The sequence below is a fragment of the Phyllopteryx taeniolatus genome, chromosome 6, assembly GCF_024500385.1.
Source record: "Phyllopteryx taeniolatus isolate TA_2022b chromosome 6, UOR_Ptae_1.2, whole genome shotgun sequence".
NCBI lineage: Eukaryota > Metazoa > Chordata > Actinopteri > Syngnathiformes > Syngnathidae > Phyllopteryx > Phyllopteryx taeniolatus.
In genome coordinates, this window is record NC_084507.1 from 5,673,175 (window position 1) to 5,690,663 (window position 17,489).

The following is a 17,489-nucleotide window of genomic DNA, read 5'->3' on the forward strand; positions in this document are numbered from 1 at the left end:
TCTTACACTAGGTAAGACATTTTGCTCTAAAATCTTTTTCTGATTTCATGATACTTGTGATATAGTCAAGACATCCAGTACCAGATGCTGCAGGCAGCCCAACAGCATTATGGATCCTCCACCATGCTTGACTGTTGGCAAGGTGTTATTTTCCTTCAAGGCTTCATTGCGCTGTCTGAAAACATACTGTTTGTCTGCATCGCCAAAAAGCTCTATTTTTGTTTCATCTGTCCATAAAATATTTATCATTTGCTCTTTTGTATCAAAGAAGTTCTTTATAGACTTGTTTCACTTTCTTCCACATTTACTAGTTAAACTTCATGGGTGCCAGTAATGGTGAGCAAGACTGTAAATCACCAAAACCTCTAACTTTACTTGCACGTCAGGATTATTATTATTTTTTTTTTAAAGCGTCAAACCGAATTTTTGAATTTTCGTGGCATTACTCAAGCTTATATCTACTGTTAGGGTGCTGACCATGTGCATGTTAGCTCAAATTTGAGATGGTGGCTTAAAAAACACTTGTATGACTGCTTTTAAGGTCTCTGGTGGGGTCTGTGAAAACGCAAAATTCTAATTTCAGTTTGCAAAGGGCTATGAGTGATGTCATACGATGAAGAGATGATCTAAGAGGAAAACACAAATAATTACAGAGCTGTCGAGATATTTTGTGTGATGGCAATAAGATTATTTTTAAAGCTCCTTTTCACCTCTCATTAACGACACAAATTACAAGCTGCACATTGACTAACCTTAATAAAGAATAAATGCATCAAAATTGGATTCTTCCACTTCATAAATCGTGTTCAAAGATATCTATGAGGTCTTGCTTACCATATTCCAGTTTAGTAGTTGATCATCTTCTTGATTCCTTCAAAACACTTCCACTTATCTGGGATGTAGAATGGTTCAAAAATATGAGGGAAGGGGGTGTCATAACCACACACTCTACTAATGGGAGCCTCCAAATTAAGGAAACACTCTTCCTAAAAACAGAAAATTGAAAAGAAACAGATAAGTACAAATACCAGAAAAATAGAGCATAAAATTATGCATGTAACGAAATAACAAACCGACATTACAAAATGAAGCGTGCTCTTTCAGTGATTATAGGCTTAGATGAAGAGGTATTAATGGGTTATTTTCATTTTAATTGGAACTTCTCTACGAATGCTCTTCCTTTTGCTAGGATATCTTTACAACCTGTTCTCTGTCCTCTATTAGCATGGCACATCTTCATTTGCCAATGTTTGCCCACTCTTCCTAGCAAGCTCTTCAAATGTATCTGATTCAAGTTGTTTTGCGAGCAGGAAAAGCATGAGCTCCTACAGTGGACACCCACACTCCCACATGGAACATATTAGGGAAGGAACAGGAAGTTTAACTGCCTCACACTGTAGCCAAATGCTATTCTGCAAACAAACACAGTACATCTCAGCCTCTGGCTATAATATACTGTAATACAGTATAATCAAATATTTACTGATCAGCCAGTATTATTACCTGCTGTGAATTCTTTGACAAGTCTGAAATCAATCAAGCGTAACATTAATCAACTATTGGATTGGTTTTATACAAAAAATATTTTTAAAAAACTATAACTTGACATCTGAATTAAAAAAAAAAAATCATAATATACTTTTTTTTGTAAAAACCAGATTACAAACTGAATCAAAAAAATCATAATGTACTTCTATTTTTTGTAAAAACAGATTACAAAACTCATGGTTAATAGTAATTATATTTTTGCATTAGAAATATCATTTTGGTTAAAATGGCTCTACTTGCTGGTACTAAATACAGTGGGTACGAAAAGTATTCAGACCCCCTTAAATTTTTCACTCTTTGTTACATTGCAGCCATTTGCTAAAATCATTTGTTAATTTTTCCCCTCATTAATGTACACACAGCACCCCATATTGACAGAAAAAAAAACGGAATTGTTGAAATTTTTTGCAGATTTATTAAAAAAGATAAACTGAAATATCACACAGCCAAAAGTATTCAGACCCTTTGCTCAGTATTTAGTAGAAGCATCCTTTTGAGCTAATACAGCCATGAGTCCTTTTGGGAATGATGCAACAAGTTTTTCACACTTGGATTTGGAGATTCTCTGCCATTCCTCTTTGCAGATCCTCTCCAGTTCTGTCAGGTTGGATGGTGAATGTTAGTGGACAGCCATTTTTCAGGTCTCTCCAGAGATGCTCAACTGGGTTTAAGTCAAGGCTCTGGCTTGGCCATTCAAGAACAGTCACGGAGTTGTTCTGAAGCCACTCCGTTATTTTAGCTGTGTGCTTAGGGTCATTGTCTTGTTGGAAGGTGAACCTTCGCCCCAGTCTGAGGTCCTGAGTACCCTGGAGAAGGTTTTCGTCCAGGATATCCTTGCACTTGTTTTTTAGCAAACTCCACGCGGGCTTTTCATGTCTTGCACTTAGGAGAGGCTTCTGTCGGGCCACTATGCCATAAAGCCATGACTGGTGGAGGGCTGCAGTGATGGTTGACTTTCTAGAACTTTCTCCCATCTCCAGATTGCATCTCTGGAGCGCAGCCACAGTGATCTTTGGGTTCTTCTTTACCTCTGTCACCAAGGCTCTTCTCTCCTGATTGCTCTGTTTGGCCGGACGGACAGCTCTGGGAAGGGTCATCTGTTTAAGGATTATGGAGGAGGGAGGGAGATGGAGAGGGAGAGCATGGTGTGACAACGTGAGAGATTGCGTGAGTTCAGAAGACGAAAAACAGGCAGATGGTCGCGTCGTTCTTTTCTCTTTTCCTTCGCCAGCTTCGCTAGCCGCGGTAACTCGCAGAGAGCCACTTGAGATTCACACAGCTATGTCAACGCCAGCTCGTCTGTCATGGAGGGTACCAGCCCGCGCGTTGAGCTGCCGCTGAAGAGAAAAAAAGCGGATTCTTCCACTTCAACCGAGGATTTACTTGATTCGACAGAGACACAGACTAGTGTCCTCCTCTCAATCGACAAGACATTTTCAATTACACTTGACTTGATTCGTCAAGAGCTCGCCAAACTCAGAAAGAGCTTGGAATTCACACAACAACAAGTGCAAGAACTAAGATTAGATAATATTGCGCTTCGATCAAACATGATGTCAACATAATCGGAACTACAAACTCTTAGACTGGAATTTATGCAATCGGGACAAGCGCCTGGCCGGACGGAATCCCCGTTGAATTCATTAAACATTTCTGGCCAATACTAGCGCCTCTATTTTTCAGAACAGTCAAGGAGATAAACGATAAAGGTAAAATAAGTAGCCATATGAACACAGCTTCAATTAAATTATTACTAAAGTCAGGTAAAGACCCCACTCTCCCAGTTAATTATCGGCCCTTATCACTGATTAATGTAAATATCAAGATTATCTCGAAAGCCCTCGCAGCGAGACTTCAAAAGGTACTCCCGTCGATAATCCACTATGACCAGACAGGCTTCATTAAAGGTAGAAGTTCCACAAATTATGTCAGACGTCTGTTAAATTTAATAAGCATGTCACAGCGTAAAAATCTAAATGCAATCATCAAGCTTTCCTGTTTCCAGTGCTTTGCAAATTAAGCTTTGGACACTCATTTATACATTGGATAGCAACATTATACAACTTGCCGAAAGCGACAGTCACCACAAATAGGATAACATCACAAAGTTTTAATCTACAAAGAGGAACCAGACAAGGATGTCCACTCTCACCAATGCTATTTGCAATATTCATCAAACCTCTTGCTGCCGCTATACGTCAGAATGCTAATATTAAAGGTATCTGTTCGCTAGTGACAGAACACAAAATCAATCTGTATGCTGATGATATTCTTCTTTATTTACAGGAACCCAAGTCTTCTCTTCAGGCAGTCTTCAATCTCATTAAAACATTTTCACAAATATCAGATTACTCTATCAACTGGACAAACGCAACAATACTCCCAATAATAGCAACCTCATGGACTCCTGCAGAGCAAATCCCAGTTTACCCCATTCCTATAGGAAACATTAAGTATTTAGGTATTAAAATTTCACCAAAATTTACAGAGTTAACCAATCTAAATTACACACCACTTCTGGAAAAACTCTCAGCTGACTTAAGACGCTGGAATAACTATATCTATATCACTACTGGGAAGAATAGCCACAATAAAAATGAAAACCTTACCTCATATTAATTATTTATTCTCAATGATTCCATTTAAGACCACATTTAAATGGTTTCAAACATTAGATTCTGCTGTACTAAATTTGTATTCAAAAAATAAGAAAAATAGAATTAGTCTAGCCACTCTTCAGAGAAGTTAACATGAGGGAGGCCTAAATGCTCCCAACTTTAAACACTATTATTTAGCTAACCAATTACAATACCTCATCAAATGGTTGCACCACAATGAGGAGTATCATTCTTGGCTAGAATTGGAACAAATAGACTGCAATAACATCTTAAGTCTTAAACGCCATAAATGCTTCAAGAACCCAATAATTACATCCACCTTAACGGCTTGGTGGAAACGTTTAGAATCTACAGGATCTCAATTAGCTCCCAGTATGCTCTCCCCAATCTGGCATAATGCAAATTTTGAAATTAATAATATAACCCTTAGGTGTAGAACCATCTCAAGGATGATCAGAAGAAATGGACAGCACCCGAGTTAAATATATGAGTGTCACAGGAAAGGGTCTGAATACTTATGGCTGTGTGATATTTCAGTTTTTCTTTTTTTCATAAATCAATTTCAACAATTCTGTTTTTTTCTGTCAATATGGGGTGCTGTGTGTACATTAATGACGAACATAATGAACTCAAATGATTTTAGCAAATGGCTGCAATAGTGAACAATTTAAGGGGATTTGAATACTTTCCGTACCCACTGTATGTTCAGCACTGCATGTCATCAAGGGACAATTGCTTAGATCTAAACTTCACAGCCCTGTTCCTGCATTATGGCATTTCCTTACACAAAGGTGCTGTCCCACTTCTGTTATGACTGTGGTACTATGTCTGAACACAGACTTAAAAAGCTAATTAATTGCTATTTGTTGTATTATATGAAATTAAGTTTAATTAATGTGCAATGAATGGGGACAATGAGTTGAACACACCCTCCTCTTCATCACTTTCTTTGCCCTTAGCCTTTGACTGGAACACAGATTCTTTCCAACAGACTGTGGTAGATCCAGACAGTAACCAAAATATACGAGTAAAACTGGAACTCTATTTTCCAAGTTTTTTTTCTCTTTGCTTTAAGAATATTGTATTTAGTGCTAAAACTATAAGACTATGTTAGGGATAGTGAAATAGTTTTCAAACCGGTTGTTTTGTTTTTTCTGCACGAACCTGTTGATAAGTTTGTAAACAATGTACTGTCCCCCGTTTGGGTTCAAGCAGCAAACATTAAAAGCATACCTAAAATGTATCACAACAAAGCACGTGGTTTGAAATATAAATAATAATTATCTGGACAATTTAGCAGATAGAAATGCACATAACCCTTAATTCAACAGTTTGCTTACATCCCACGTACAGTTACATGACATCAATATAATTGATTTTGGAACATGGTGAGAGCATAACACTTTGCCCCATCCAGTTAGCTGCCAAAACTATCACTAATATTGTTGTGTTACCGCACATATGCACTGTTTGGAACCACATCAAGACCCACTCTTGCAGGAGTACAGGTGACAATGCTCGTTCAAAATACCAGCTACAATGAAAGATAGACTAATTTGCATAAAGTGTCGCTACCACAAGTACATGCTTCAACTGCTTACCCTCTCTTTTACCTACATTTTATTTTAATACTCTAATACTCACAGCTTTTAAGCAACACTTTCTATTAGCTTATATTTTAAAACTGTAATTTTTAAGTACAGCACCCGCAGCCTGTTTCTGGCTATTTTAACCAATGGAAAGTGAGCCGGAGTACACATGGATACACTTGGCCTGAAGCAAATGATGTGAATGTCATACTCTTGAAAAGTGACAATCTTAATAACCATTGAAAACCCCCTTTGTATGGGACAGGAGAACTCATTCGGGGAGACCAAAATGTTTTCGGACAACATACAGTGCCGTGAAAACGTATTAGGATTAGCAGGGACGCAGAGTACTTACATTTGCGTACTCGCTGATACAGAGTACCGATACTTGATCATGCCATTATGTCTTGCAAGTTTGATGAATATGTGTTTTATTTTAATCAAATACTGTTCAAAACGGACTTTTCTTTTTTTTTGTTCGGCTGTTAGGTCAAGCAGAATGGAAAATCTTTATCCCTTTCATGCCGTAACAGTTTTACTGTGTCACAGTGGAGTTTTAAAGCTTCCGCTGTGGTATTATAATTGAGCTTTATTGAGAATCAGACTTGATCAGTCAAGCAGAACAAAGTTTCTAGAAGGGAGAGAGAAACAAAAACAAAAGACAAAGCACTAATTGTAAACAGGATGAGAGAAGTAAATCATTACATTATCTACAACAATGAAACATTAAATATGAGTTGTATGGGGCTGTAGTGCTACACCCTGTGAGGGAAGGACAGGACAAGATAGAACAGGAAAAGGACAGGAGAAGAAGCATGCAGGACAAGGGTTGTAAATCCGACTATAGAACTGAAGTGTGGTCGCATTAATTATGTGAATTATAAAAGTCTACAGGACGAGAGTATAAGCGAGGGGATACACAAGCGATTTGCATATTCATGAGTTATTTGTCGCAGTAAGTGCGTGACCCCCACACCCAGTGAAAGAGTCCTAGGGGTGTGTGTCTGCGGATATATGCAAGTGAATTGGTACCGTTTTACATGCACAAAGACTGACAGAAGTGTCCTGCAATTGCTGTGGCCACACCGCGGCGGCTGAGGACCCCAGCCAATCAATCGAGGGGCGGGATCAGGCCCAGGGGTCCATGCGAGAGCAGCCCGGCGGACGGGACACGTCTCCCACCGAGGGACCCAGGGTGGTCCGCCCAGGTCAATGGCCACCCAGTGGGGACTGCAGGGACGCAATGCCACCCCCCCAGGCAACCTCCCCACCCCACCCACCGCTTCACACGCCACGCCACGCCACCCCACCCCCCCTCCACCTACAGGAGAGCAAGACGCCCCCCCAACACGCAGATCCCGCAATGCAGCCAGTCCCCGCCCAGCACGAGGGCGGGAAAGTGTCCCTTGATTGTTGGAAAGGAGGGCAGATAGGGGCACCTGACATGGGAACGATAAGGGGGGGGGGGGGAACCAAGGATCAGCCGCGGGCCATGAGAGGTCAGCCCCAACACCAAGCAGTCATCCAGCCCGGGGGGCCCAGTCTCAGGAGCACCGCCATGCAAGTAAGTGAGACCCACCTCCTCCTCTGTTACTGCTAGTCGGGGACTGCCAGTCATTGGCACAGCACAGTCGTTTGATGTTAGATGATTCGACAGACGGGCGGCATGTTTACGTCCAACCGTTCGTGCTACCGCTAGCTTGCTAGGCTACATAACATTTTATTGCCTGCTTGTGAGCCGTATCGTATTAAAAGTACGTGAACATACCTCAAGCAAGCCTTAAACGAACGTTCTCTCCTGTCCTGAGCACCGGTGACCACCAACACACGTTTTTCCCCAACACAGTCAGCTCGCTCCACTCTTGTTGTCGTCGCCACGGTAACGAGTGTATCCGGTCGCATTTGAGTTGACAAGATAAAGCCCAATGATCGTAAAAAAACAGGATGCGGTGGTATCGGAATACAAGATTGTATTGCAGTTGTCTGACAGTGCAATCGTGAAAGAGCAAATTTGTCTTGTAGTCTGATCCGGGCATTACGTGTTGCCTGTCTCTGACGTGTTGTCTGTTCCACACCACAGACACTTTTTTGTTTTTGTTTTTTTGAAATAACTTTATTTGGCCGTCAGATATTTACAGTACGTCAAAAGACACGTGACAAGGCTAAAATAAACTAGCTTTTGGATTCAAATATACTGTGCACGCGGCGACGTAAATGTCGTTTGCGGATCCGATCAATGACGTCATTGATCGGACCGGCAAATTACGACATTAAAGCCGATCAGCATAAAATGTCTAGTCTCGTTAGCATGAAGTAAATGGACATTTGCAAGCCGAAGCGATGTCTTAAATATACAATGGGTAATTATATTTATTTTGTATTAGTTTTACTGTAAACGTCAACTGGGATTGTAAATAGACAGATTGAAACAAGCACACTTAATTTTTGAAGAACTATTCACTGTCTGCCAAATTCCACACGCGAAATTGTCAACAAAGAGGAAGAGTAAGGATGTCCAGCTGCCTTGCTATTGTACAGGAAGCTTAAGAACTGTCTTACAATGATACTTTTGGTCTCATTAAAGCAAAAATGCAAGGAGTTTGGCCAAACAATACATTCAAATACAAAATAAGTATGTCCGATTTAATACCACATTTATTTAAATTTAGAAACGGCACCTTTCACACGAACAACAAAAATTGCAAAAATAAAAATTACACTATCACAAAAGGAAACAAATGGGTAAACAGGGAACCGTTTGAGTATAACAGCTGAAAGGAATGATTATACAACCAACCAAACTAGAAGTACTTTAGTGCAATTTCTGAGTCAGTAAAAAGTTTACATTCTTGTATAAACATTATCCTTTGAAGGAGGAGGGCAATTACTTTTACGATGGGGCACAATGCTTGACGCATTGGGCCGATGTTGCCTCTCAGTCATACATGCCTAATGTGTAACAATGGCAGACAAAAAAAAGCCGTCATCCTTGGTTAACACCATTTGGACCAGTGTTCCATGAATAGAAACCATTGATCAGACCAGTGTGCCGTGGCACATTAGTGTGCCGTGAGAGATCAAATGTGCTGTGGGAAATGATCCAATTTTACTTAATCTGTTTGAAAATTATTTATTCACAAGTAATTTATCTTTGTTCAACTAGCTATGCCAGCAATTTATATATAGAGTGACAGGTACACGAATAAGGGGCTCTTCCACTAGATGGCAAAAGATACATAATTAGCCTGTTGTACGGTAATCCTTTTTAGCGGCATTTTTGTTTGGTGGTGTGCGGTGAGATTTTTTGGCAATGTAAAATATGAGCCTTGGCTCAATAAACTTCGGGAAACACTTCTAAACCACGTACAAGAACAGCCTGGCAAATTGGACAAAATGCTGTAGGGTCAAGTTACATGCAGATATAATGGAAAACACCATGAGTGGAAATAATACCAGGCAATTTAAAAGCCCCAGAGAAAATGGAGGTTGGGAGTGATGTCATTGACTGGTGTCTTTGGGTGTTTCTTCACAGCTCTCACAATGTTTCGCTCATCAACTGCTGTTGATACCCCTGGCCGACCTGTTCGATGTCTGCTGCTCAGTACACCAGTAGTTTCTTTCCTTTTCAGGACTTTCCAAATTGCGATTGGCTGGTAACCAGTTCAGGGTGTACCCCGCCTCCTGCCCGATGACAGCTGGGATAGGCTCCAGCACCCCCGTGACCCTAGTGAGGAGAAGCGGCTCAGAAAATGGATGGATGGATGGACTTTCCAAATTGTTGTATCGGCTATGTCCAATGTTTGTGCAATAGTTCTGATTGATTTTCCCTCTCTTCTCAGCTGCAAAATGGTTTGCTTTTCTTCCATAGACAGCTCTCTGGTCTTCATGTTTGCGTAACAGCAAATGCAGTTTTCACAGCTGAAACCCAAAGCCAAAAACAAGCACTATCCAATGTTTAAGCAATCAAACTACAAGGCAACATTGCATCATTCCCAAAGACTCATGGCTGTATTAGCTCAAAAGAGTGCTTCTACTAAATACTGAGCAAAGGGTCTCAATACTTATGGATGTGTGATATTTCAGTTTTTCTTTTTCAATAAATTTGCAAATATTTCAACAATTCCGTTTTTTTCTCCGTCAATATGTGGTGCTGTGTGCACATTAATGAGGGAAAAAATGAACTTAAATGATTTTAGCAAATGGCTGCAATATAACAAAGAGTGAAAAATTTAAGGGGGTCTGAATACTTTCCGTACCCACTGTAGACTACAGCGAAAGTAAGAGGTGTAGTCCAACTCCTCATTGATTAATTCATGACACAGCCGTGTCTGGACACTCCCCCCCCCCCCCCCCCCCCCTACAATGTGTACCTTTACATTCGTCTGGTGCACAGTAGCAACATTATCAGCCATCTCTCATCATTCTTTCATTCAAGACTCCACTCATTTTGTTGAAAACAAAATCGTCACCATTGACCTCAGGCACCATTCAGGCCCCATCCATGTTAACGCTTGCTGTGCCATGATGACATTTTCTGCCTTATATTTTTAGTAGGAGTAAAGCTTCACTACTTTATAAAAGGTATAAGGTACATAAAGTGTAAATTCTCTTTTCACTTATATTATTAATTCTTGTAATGTAGACAATTCTAGATGGGTGACAAATATTTGCGTCTTTTATTGCTGGTTGATAGTGGATGATTAGAAATTTTTAACAATTACCACGAACTGATCTAAAATACAAGTCATCATTAAATTCAGAATTTGGGCACTCTGTACATTCAAAACACCACCTCCATACTTCAAAGTCAGTGCACTGTTGAACTACGTTTTTGGAGCAGCAGCAGTAAGAAAAAAACATTTTACAAACTTTACTTAAAATATAGTTTACAGTAAATAGTCACAGCTTCCAAGGGAGCTTTTTTTTCCCTTGAGAGATTTTAAACAATATTTCTGCTTTAATGTGCGTATCCTCAGAGGGATACGCACGGCATTGTAGACTGTTACTTGTAAAAGTAATTAAAGTGAAAAATGAAAACATTTCACTCAATACCAATAAGCCACTTCTGAGATATTAGGCTGCAATAAATGTGACATTACCCATTAAAAATAAAACATCACAAGTGGAGTTGTTGGTACTTTAAATGTTACTGTACTGCTGTGAAGAGGCTCCTTTCACAAATTATGAGCAATCCATGCTCTAATTTCAAGGAGTATTTACAGAGTAACATACCACTGATGAAAGTATCAGGACACTGAGCCAGTTTAGGAACTGCAACCTATCACAGACTTTGAATCGTGTCTGTGAGGAAATACTTTATCCCTGCCAAGTAATCTTGGCCAAGATTCTAGTTAATCCCAATTCCACACAACATTTAAAAAGCATCCCTAAACTATAGCACGGGGAAGGGTCTTCCGTTAAAGAGAGAATCATAGAGTTGCCAAAGGTTGGCAAGTTTAATATACAGTAATTACCAACCATAGTATACTTTGAGCCACTTCTTATTATCTAGAATCATTCCCGGTAAACGTTCCACATGACCTTTCAGCTGCTGTTTCACAAATGAAAGAACATCCAAGAAGAGTTCCCTTTTGCATTTTGTATTGACGAGACAAGGTGAGATGCTTGGAATGTAACCTCCACATTTGCGAAACAACTTCTTAAATTGAAACCTAAATTAGTCAGAATAAGGTTTTCACCCATTTACCTTTGATTTCACAAATGCATAGAAGATGCAGAATAACATTAGACCATTTTTATGTGTATACTTTGGCAAAAAAACCCACAGAATTACGATTGTGTGGTTGTCCTTTACCTTGATCTTCTTTACTACTGTAACACTGGGATTAATAAGGGATTATATAATATCAAAACAGCTTCAAGCAAGTTTTTTTGTGTGTATCAGAACTTTGTTGCAGGATTCTAGCAGCACAGAAAAAATTCTTTGAAGAGCATCCTAATAATAATAATTGAATGCAACAGACCCATATAAGTCATGCTTCACCGTCTTTAAAAACAAAACAAAATAGAAAATCAACAGAATTATTTCCAAACTGCCTGGGGCTGTGTGGGAGTTGCAGATTTAATATATTTAGTGATTTCAAAAACAATTTACATCACCAGTTCACAATGTGAAAACATGGATACATTGCTCTCCAAGCCTTCAGTGATAGGGGAAGGGGAGGGAATTTGACTGACAATGACTGAACAGAGTTCAAGAACATTAAGAAGGAAACCTTTTCTAACATAAAATGTAAGGGATCTACTCCTATAGTAACTTCTTAAGAATCACATCTGAAACAAAGAACTGTCATTGAGAGAGGAGTGGTAGGCTCCTAACAGTTTAGTCTCATGACTAAAACAATAATAGCCAACACAGTGTTAACAAAGATCTCTCAGTAAAAAAAAATTATGTAATTAGGATGGTCAAAGGAACACTACATTTCGTCACACTTCCATATTACTTCTCAATCCACTGAGCTGGATTGCATTGTCCAAGCCTGAAAGCAATATGAAGCCACCGTCTTTCTGCAGGCGGCACGGTGAACGACTGGTTAGAGCGTCTGCCTCACAGTTCTGAGGACCGGGATTCAATCCCCGGCCTCACCTGTGTGGAGTTTGTATGTTATGCCCGTGCCTGCGTGGGTTTTCTCTGGGTACTCTGGTTTCCTCCCACATCCCAAAAACATGCATGGTAGGTTAAATGACGACTCTAAATTGCCCGTAGGTGTGAATGTGAGTGCAAATGGTTGTTTGTTTGTATGTGCCCTGCGATTGGCTGGCAACCCCCGCCTCCTGCCCGATGATAGCTGGGATGGCCTCCAGCATGCCCGCGACCCTAGTGAGGAGAAGCGGCTCAGAAAATGGATGGATGGATGTCTTTCTGCAGTTAACCGTCCTTTAGTTTTTGTCAATGTTTTCTTATCTCCCTATAAATGACCCTGAATACATGTCTTGATTAGCAGGAAGCAAAACATATTATTCATGAGAGTAGAATTCTTGAGTTGCACTTACACAAAAGAGAGATAATAAAAAAAACCTTCTAGTAAACATTAAGATGTGAGGCCTTCCGAGGGGTAGTTGCACAAGGACTGTACTGCTCTGGGACACTCAGTGAAGGGCTATTTAGCTTTAATACAAATTAGGGTTTTTATTGTGAAAACTTTTGCAGCAAGGACATAATCCTATGAAGATGATCTCTCCTACATGTGGGAGTCTCAAACAAAAAAAATCTAATACTATGATATAATATTAAAAAATGCTCTCAAAATAGAAAAAAACTCACTTGTATTGTAGAGCTGATTTCAGCAGCGAACCCTCCAGTGATTGGGGCCTCATGACTAATGAGCAAGCGTCCAGTTTTCACCACTGACTGCAATACAAAGAAAAACAAAAAAACTCTAGAATCTCTACACAGCAAGAGTCTTAAAAGACACAATTTAGATAAAAGGGTTAAATAAGTTAAATAAACATTTTCAAAACAAAAGTGTACACAGCGTGCAGAAAGAAACTGAACGGTTTACATTATTTTTGTGTTTCAGTTAATAGTCACATTACACGGCTACAGTGGGGCAAAACAGTATTTAGTCAGCCACCAATTGTGAAAGTTCTCCCGCTTAAAAAGATGAGAGAGGCCTGTAATTTTCATCATAGGTATGTAGGTGTCTGATTTTTAAAGAATTTATTAGCAAATTATGGTGGAAAATAAGTATTTGGTCAATAACAAAAGTTCATCTCAATACTTTGTTATATACCCTTTATAGTCAATGACAGAGGTCACACGTTTTCTGTAAATCTTCACACGGTTTTCACACACTGTTGCTGGTATTTTGGCCCATTCCTCCATGCAGATATCCTCTAGAGCAGTGATGTTTTGGGGCTGTTGTTGGGCAACACAGACTTTCAACTCCCTCCAAAGATTTTCAATGGAGTTGAGATCTGGAGACTGGCTAGAAATGCTTCTTACAAAGCCACTCCTTCGTTGCCCGGGCAGTGTGTTTGGGATCATTGTCATGCTGAAAGACCCAGCATCATCTTCAATGCCTTTGCTGATGGAAGGAGGGTTTCACTCAAAATCTCACAATACATGGCCTCATTCATTCTTTCCTTTACACGGATCAGTCATCCTTGTCGCCAAAAGTTCTATTTTGGTTTCATCTGACCATATGACATTCTCCCAATCCTCTTCAGGATCATCCAAATGCTCTCGAGCAAACTTCAGATGGGCCTGGACATGTACTGGCTTAAGCAGGGGGACACGTCTGGCACTGCAGGATTTGAGTCCCTGGTGGCGTAATGTGTTACTGATGGTAGCCTTTGTTACTTTGGTCCCAGTTCTCTGCAGGTCATTCACTCGGTCCCCCCGTGTGGTTTTGGGATTTTTGCTCACATGATGTGATCATTTTGACCCCATGGGGTGAGATTTTACATGGAGCCCCAGATTGAGGGAGATTATCAGTGGTCTTGTATGTCTTCCATTTTCTAATAATTGCTCCTACAGTTGATTTCTTCACACCAAGCTGCTTACCTATTGCAGATTTAGTCTTCACAGCCTAGTGCAGGTCTACAGTTTTGTTTCTGGTGTCCTTTGACAGCTCTTTGGTCTTGGCCATAGTTTGGAGTGTGACTGTTTGATGTTGTGGACAGGTGTCTTTTATACTGATGAGTTCAAACAGGTGCCATTAATACAATACCAAATAACATTTTCCACCATAATTTGCTAATAAATTATTTTAAAAAAAGACTGTGATTTTCTGGATTTTTTTTCTTCTCATTTTGTCTCTCATAGCTATACCTATGATGAAAATTACAGGCCTCTCTCATCTTTTTAAGTGGGAGAACTTTCACAATTGGTGGCTGATTAAATACTTTTTTGTCCCACTGTATGTCTGATTGTAAATCAGACCCTTACAAACCTCAACATTACTTTGCATACTTTTGCACTTAAAAGGTAGAATCCATGTGGACATGCTAATTTGTACATTATATTTAAATTTTATCTTTACAGGTGCACTAATCCATGAGCAATATAAATCCCCACTGTTAACACATTTGCCTAAGTACCTCTGCTCTTTGAATGTAGATTTTAATCCAATGCACTAAAAGGTAGTCGGCAATAATTAATTAAAATGGAGGGTTCCCGTTTGATGTGCGTCCCGCGTTTGAGACACACAAAAACGAGTAGGGACGCATAAAGGAAGATCAATCTGCGTCCGAGTATGCAATGCTATGGATTAGTATTCCTGCGTGGTGCTGGTAATTCGGCATTTAAATTTTTTTGACAAGACAGAGCTCTACAGTGTGACTAATTTGGTCCCACAGGCGCCCTAATTTCTGAATGGTGCTGCTAAAAAAAGAAAAAAAGAGAGAGCGAGAAAGAGAGAGAGAGTCCAACTGTACGCCCAGCCATTAGAGGAAGAAAAAAAAATCCCTGCGATTTTATAGCAGACACATGAACACCATCTGGTTTCTGATATACTTGCAATATTATGTTCTAATATCACTACATCAGTGGCATAAAAAAACATCAACATTAATACCATTTGTCGTGTTAGTTTTTGAGAAAACATATCCTAAAACATTACAATTAAAAAACTATACGTATTGAGAGAGAGAGAGCAATGGATAACACAAAAATATTGTACTAACAGTGTAAAAAATAGACTAACTGTTATAAAACTCTGAAATATAACAGAACAGCGAAACAAGAACCCTGACCGTGAACTGTGAAAGCGTAGAATTACTGTATCTGTATTCAGTGATGATCAGTTGCTGGGACTCATTGATCTAGGGCTGGGACTCATTGTTTCCAGACATATGTATGCTGGGACTCACATAGTTTCAAGTGTAAAATTATCTATGAACTGCTATAATTAGAACTCAATCTAATAGTATAAATTGAATACTTTAAGTCGTCAAAAAAATGTAGCGACAAACCAATTTGAAAAAATAACACCATGGGATTTTTACCAATGGTAATGATATTTGACTTAACATGCATCAATATCAAATATTCAGGGAGTGAAAAATTATTTCTCTCCTGATATTCATTAATTTATATTCATGGATTATTTCTAACATTAGCACAATACTACACTCAATAATGCAAATATCATTATCATCGGCAGAACACGCTCAGGGCTTTGAATCGATCGCAAGTGGACTGTTGTGGTTGTTTTAAAAGACGTTTTGCCTCTAATCCGAGCAGGCTTAAACAGTTCATGGAAACAACACATGAAGCCTGCTCGAATGAGAGGTGAAACTTCTACTAAGACAAGATTGAGAAGTCCATCATTTCACAATGAAATTATGTGGATGAATGAGAATATTAACAGGCATCGCAGGACACTGTTAACGTATAGTTGCTTAAAACCAATTCACCTTTAAATGTTTACATGAAGGCAACCAATTACTCTGACACTTAATTATTAAGGCGCTCATTAAGTAATGCTCCATTAAAGCGGTCTGCAGATCAACTCAACCATACCGTATAATAATTACTGGGAGGATGGACAGAGGAGGATTTTTTCAAAATGCAAACAACTATCTGCATACCACAAGAAAGTCATCACTGTTTCGTGTGTGGTCTGTGTGTGACTTTTGTGCATAAGTCTGTATGATGTTTGTGTTTGTGCAAATGGGAACGTGAGAACTACATGGAATGGCATGAGTGAGGCAATAAACTGATGTTACCAAGTAAGGGTGGATGATACAGTGCATACCTCATTCAGTAGCTTGCTACCCTTGCGTGTGTGTTTCTGTATCACATTGTGTGTAAAGTGGATATGATAGAACTGTATGAACTTCAGGGGTTATTTAGGCTGGGTCAGAGCACCAAAGGGACAACTGTGGACATTAGAGGTCTCAGCCTTCCAAGGAAAGGCATTTGGGTTTTCTATAACCTGCCATTACTGCCTAAGGATGGCCTCTGCTCTACCCGTTATCTGTCACAGAATAAAAAAAATACTATACTATAATCTCCTCACTGATCCAGACTAACGTTACGTCTGTTCGCTGCAATTTAGGAAAAGAGTGTCCTCTTTCAAGCTGTTCCATTTAACATTGCTTCACGTTTGAACTGGAAAGAGAGCAGACCTCCACCCCTGACCTTAGGGAGCAGTCTGATATAACTTAAATTTTAACAGCTAAATTACCAATTCTGGAATAGAGTCATATCATAAAGCATTTTTCCCCCCTGGTGAATCCCACCCACTACCGTGTTTACACTGGCTATGTACAAACATTTCAATTATGGGACCTCGTGGCCTTGTTATTTGCATTCGCTGGTGGAAAAGTGTGCTGTGGTCTGACGTGTCCACATTTCAAATTGTTTTTGAAAATCATGGACGTCGTGTCCACTGGGCCAAAGTGGAAAAGGACCATCTGGATTGTTATCATCAAAAGCCAGCATCTGTGATGGTATGAGGGTGTGTTAGTGCCCCTGGCATGGGTAACTTGCACATCTGTGAAGGCACCATTAATGCTGAATAGTACATATATGGGGGGCACGGCGGACGAGTGGTTAGCACATCCGCATCATAGTTCTGAGGACCTGGTTGTTTGTTTATATGTGCCCTGGAATTGGTTGGCGACCAGTTCAGGGTGTACCCCGCCTCTCACCCAGAGTGAGCTGGGATAGGCTCCAGAACGGCCGCGACCATAGTGAGGATAAGCGGTATGGAAAATGGATGGCTGGACGGGTACATATACAGTATGTTTTGGAGCAACATATGCT

The 17,489-nt window shown here is 39.8% G+C and overlaps 2 protein-coding genes across 10 annotated transcripts in view; one reads left to right on the top strand and one right to left on the bottom strand.

The window, feature by feature from the left end:
- The window catches only part of bckdhb (branched chain keto acid dehydrogenase E1 subunit beta), an 84,178-nt gene that overhangs the window by 18,848 nt on the left and 47,841 nt on the right, over window positions 1-17,489 (bottom strand). For 5 of the 9 annotated variants that reach the window (XR_009788846.1, XR_009788847.1, XR_009788845.1 and 2 more), the window contains exons 9-10: window positions 13,041-13,127; window positions 835-986 (exon numbers count right to left, since the gene is read on the bottom strand). Coding sequence is in view for 6 of the 9 variants with exons in the window: in XM_061775686.1 (XP_061631670.1) it covers window positions 846-986; window positions 13,041-13,127 (228 nt within the window). In the remaining 3 variants the exon portion in view is untranslated. Of the gene's footprint in view, window positions 1-834; window positions 987-8,392; window positions 9,480-9,508; window positions 9,674-10,123; window positions 12,594-13,040; window positions 13,128-17,489 lie in introns of those variants that run through there. The other 4 variants (XM_061775689.1, XM_061775692.1, XM_061775688.1 and 1 more) reach the window with 4 other exon arrangements.
- On the top strand, window positions 6,558-9,875 carry LOC133479141 (proline-rich protein 2-like). The gene is made up of 2 exons (XM_061775693.1): window positions 6,558-7,319; window positions 9,288-9,875. Exons 1-2 carry the CDS (start codon window positions 6,900-6,902, stop codon window positions 9,366-9,368), a joined length of 501 nt encoding a protein of 166 aa, XP_061631677.1. The 5' UTR covers window positions 6,558-6,899; the 3' UTR covers window positions 9,369-9,875.

Excerpts from the sequence above, each read along its gene's own strand:
- LOC133479141 (XM_061775693.1), top strand. The coding sequence starts at position 6,900 with ATGCGAGAGCAGCCCGGCGGACGGGACACGTCTCCCACCGAGGGACCC. Across the intron at positions 7,320-9,287 it reads TCAGGAGCACCGCCATGCAA|CTCTCACAATGTTTCGCTCA; the intron begins GTAAGTGAGACC and ends GTTTCTTCACAG.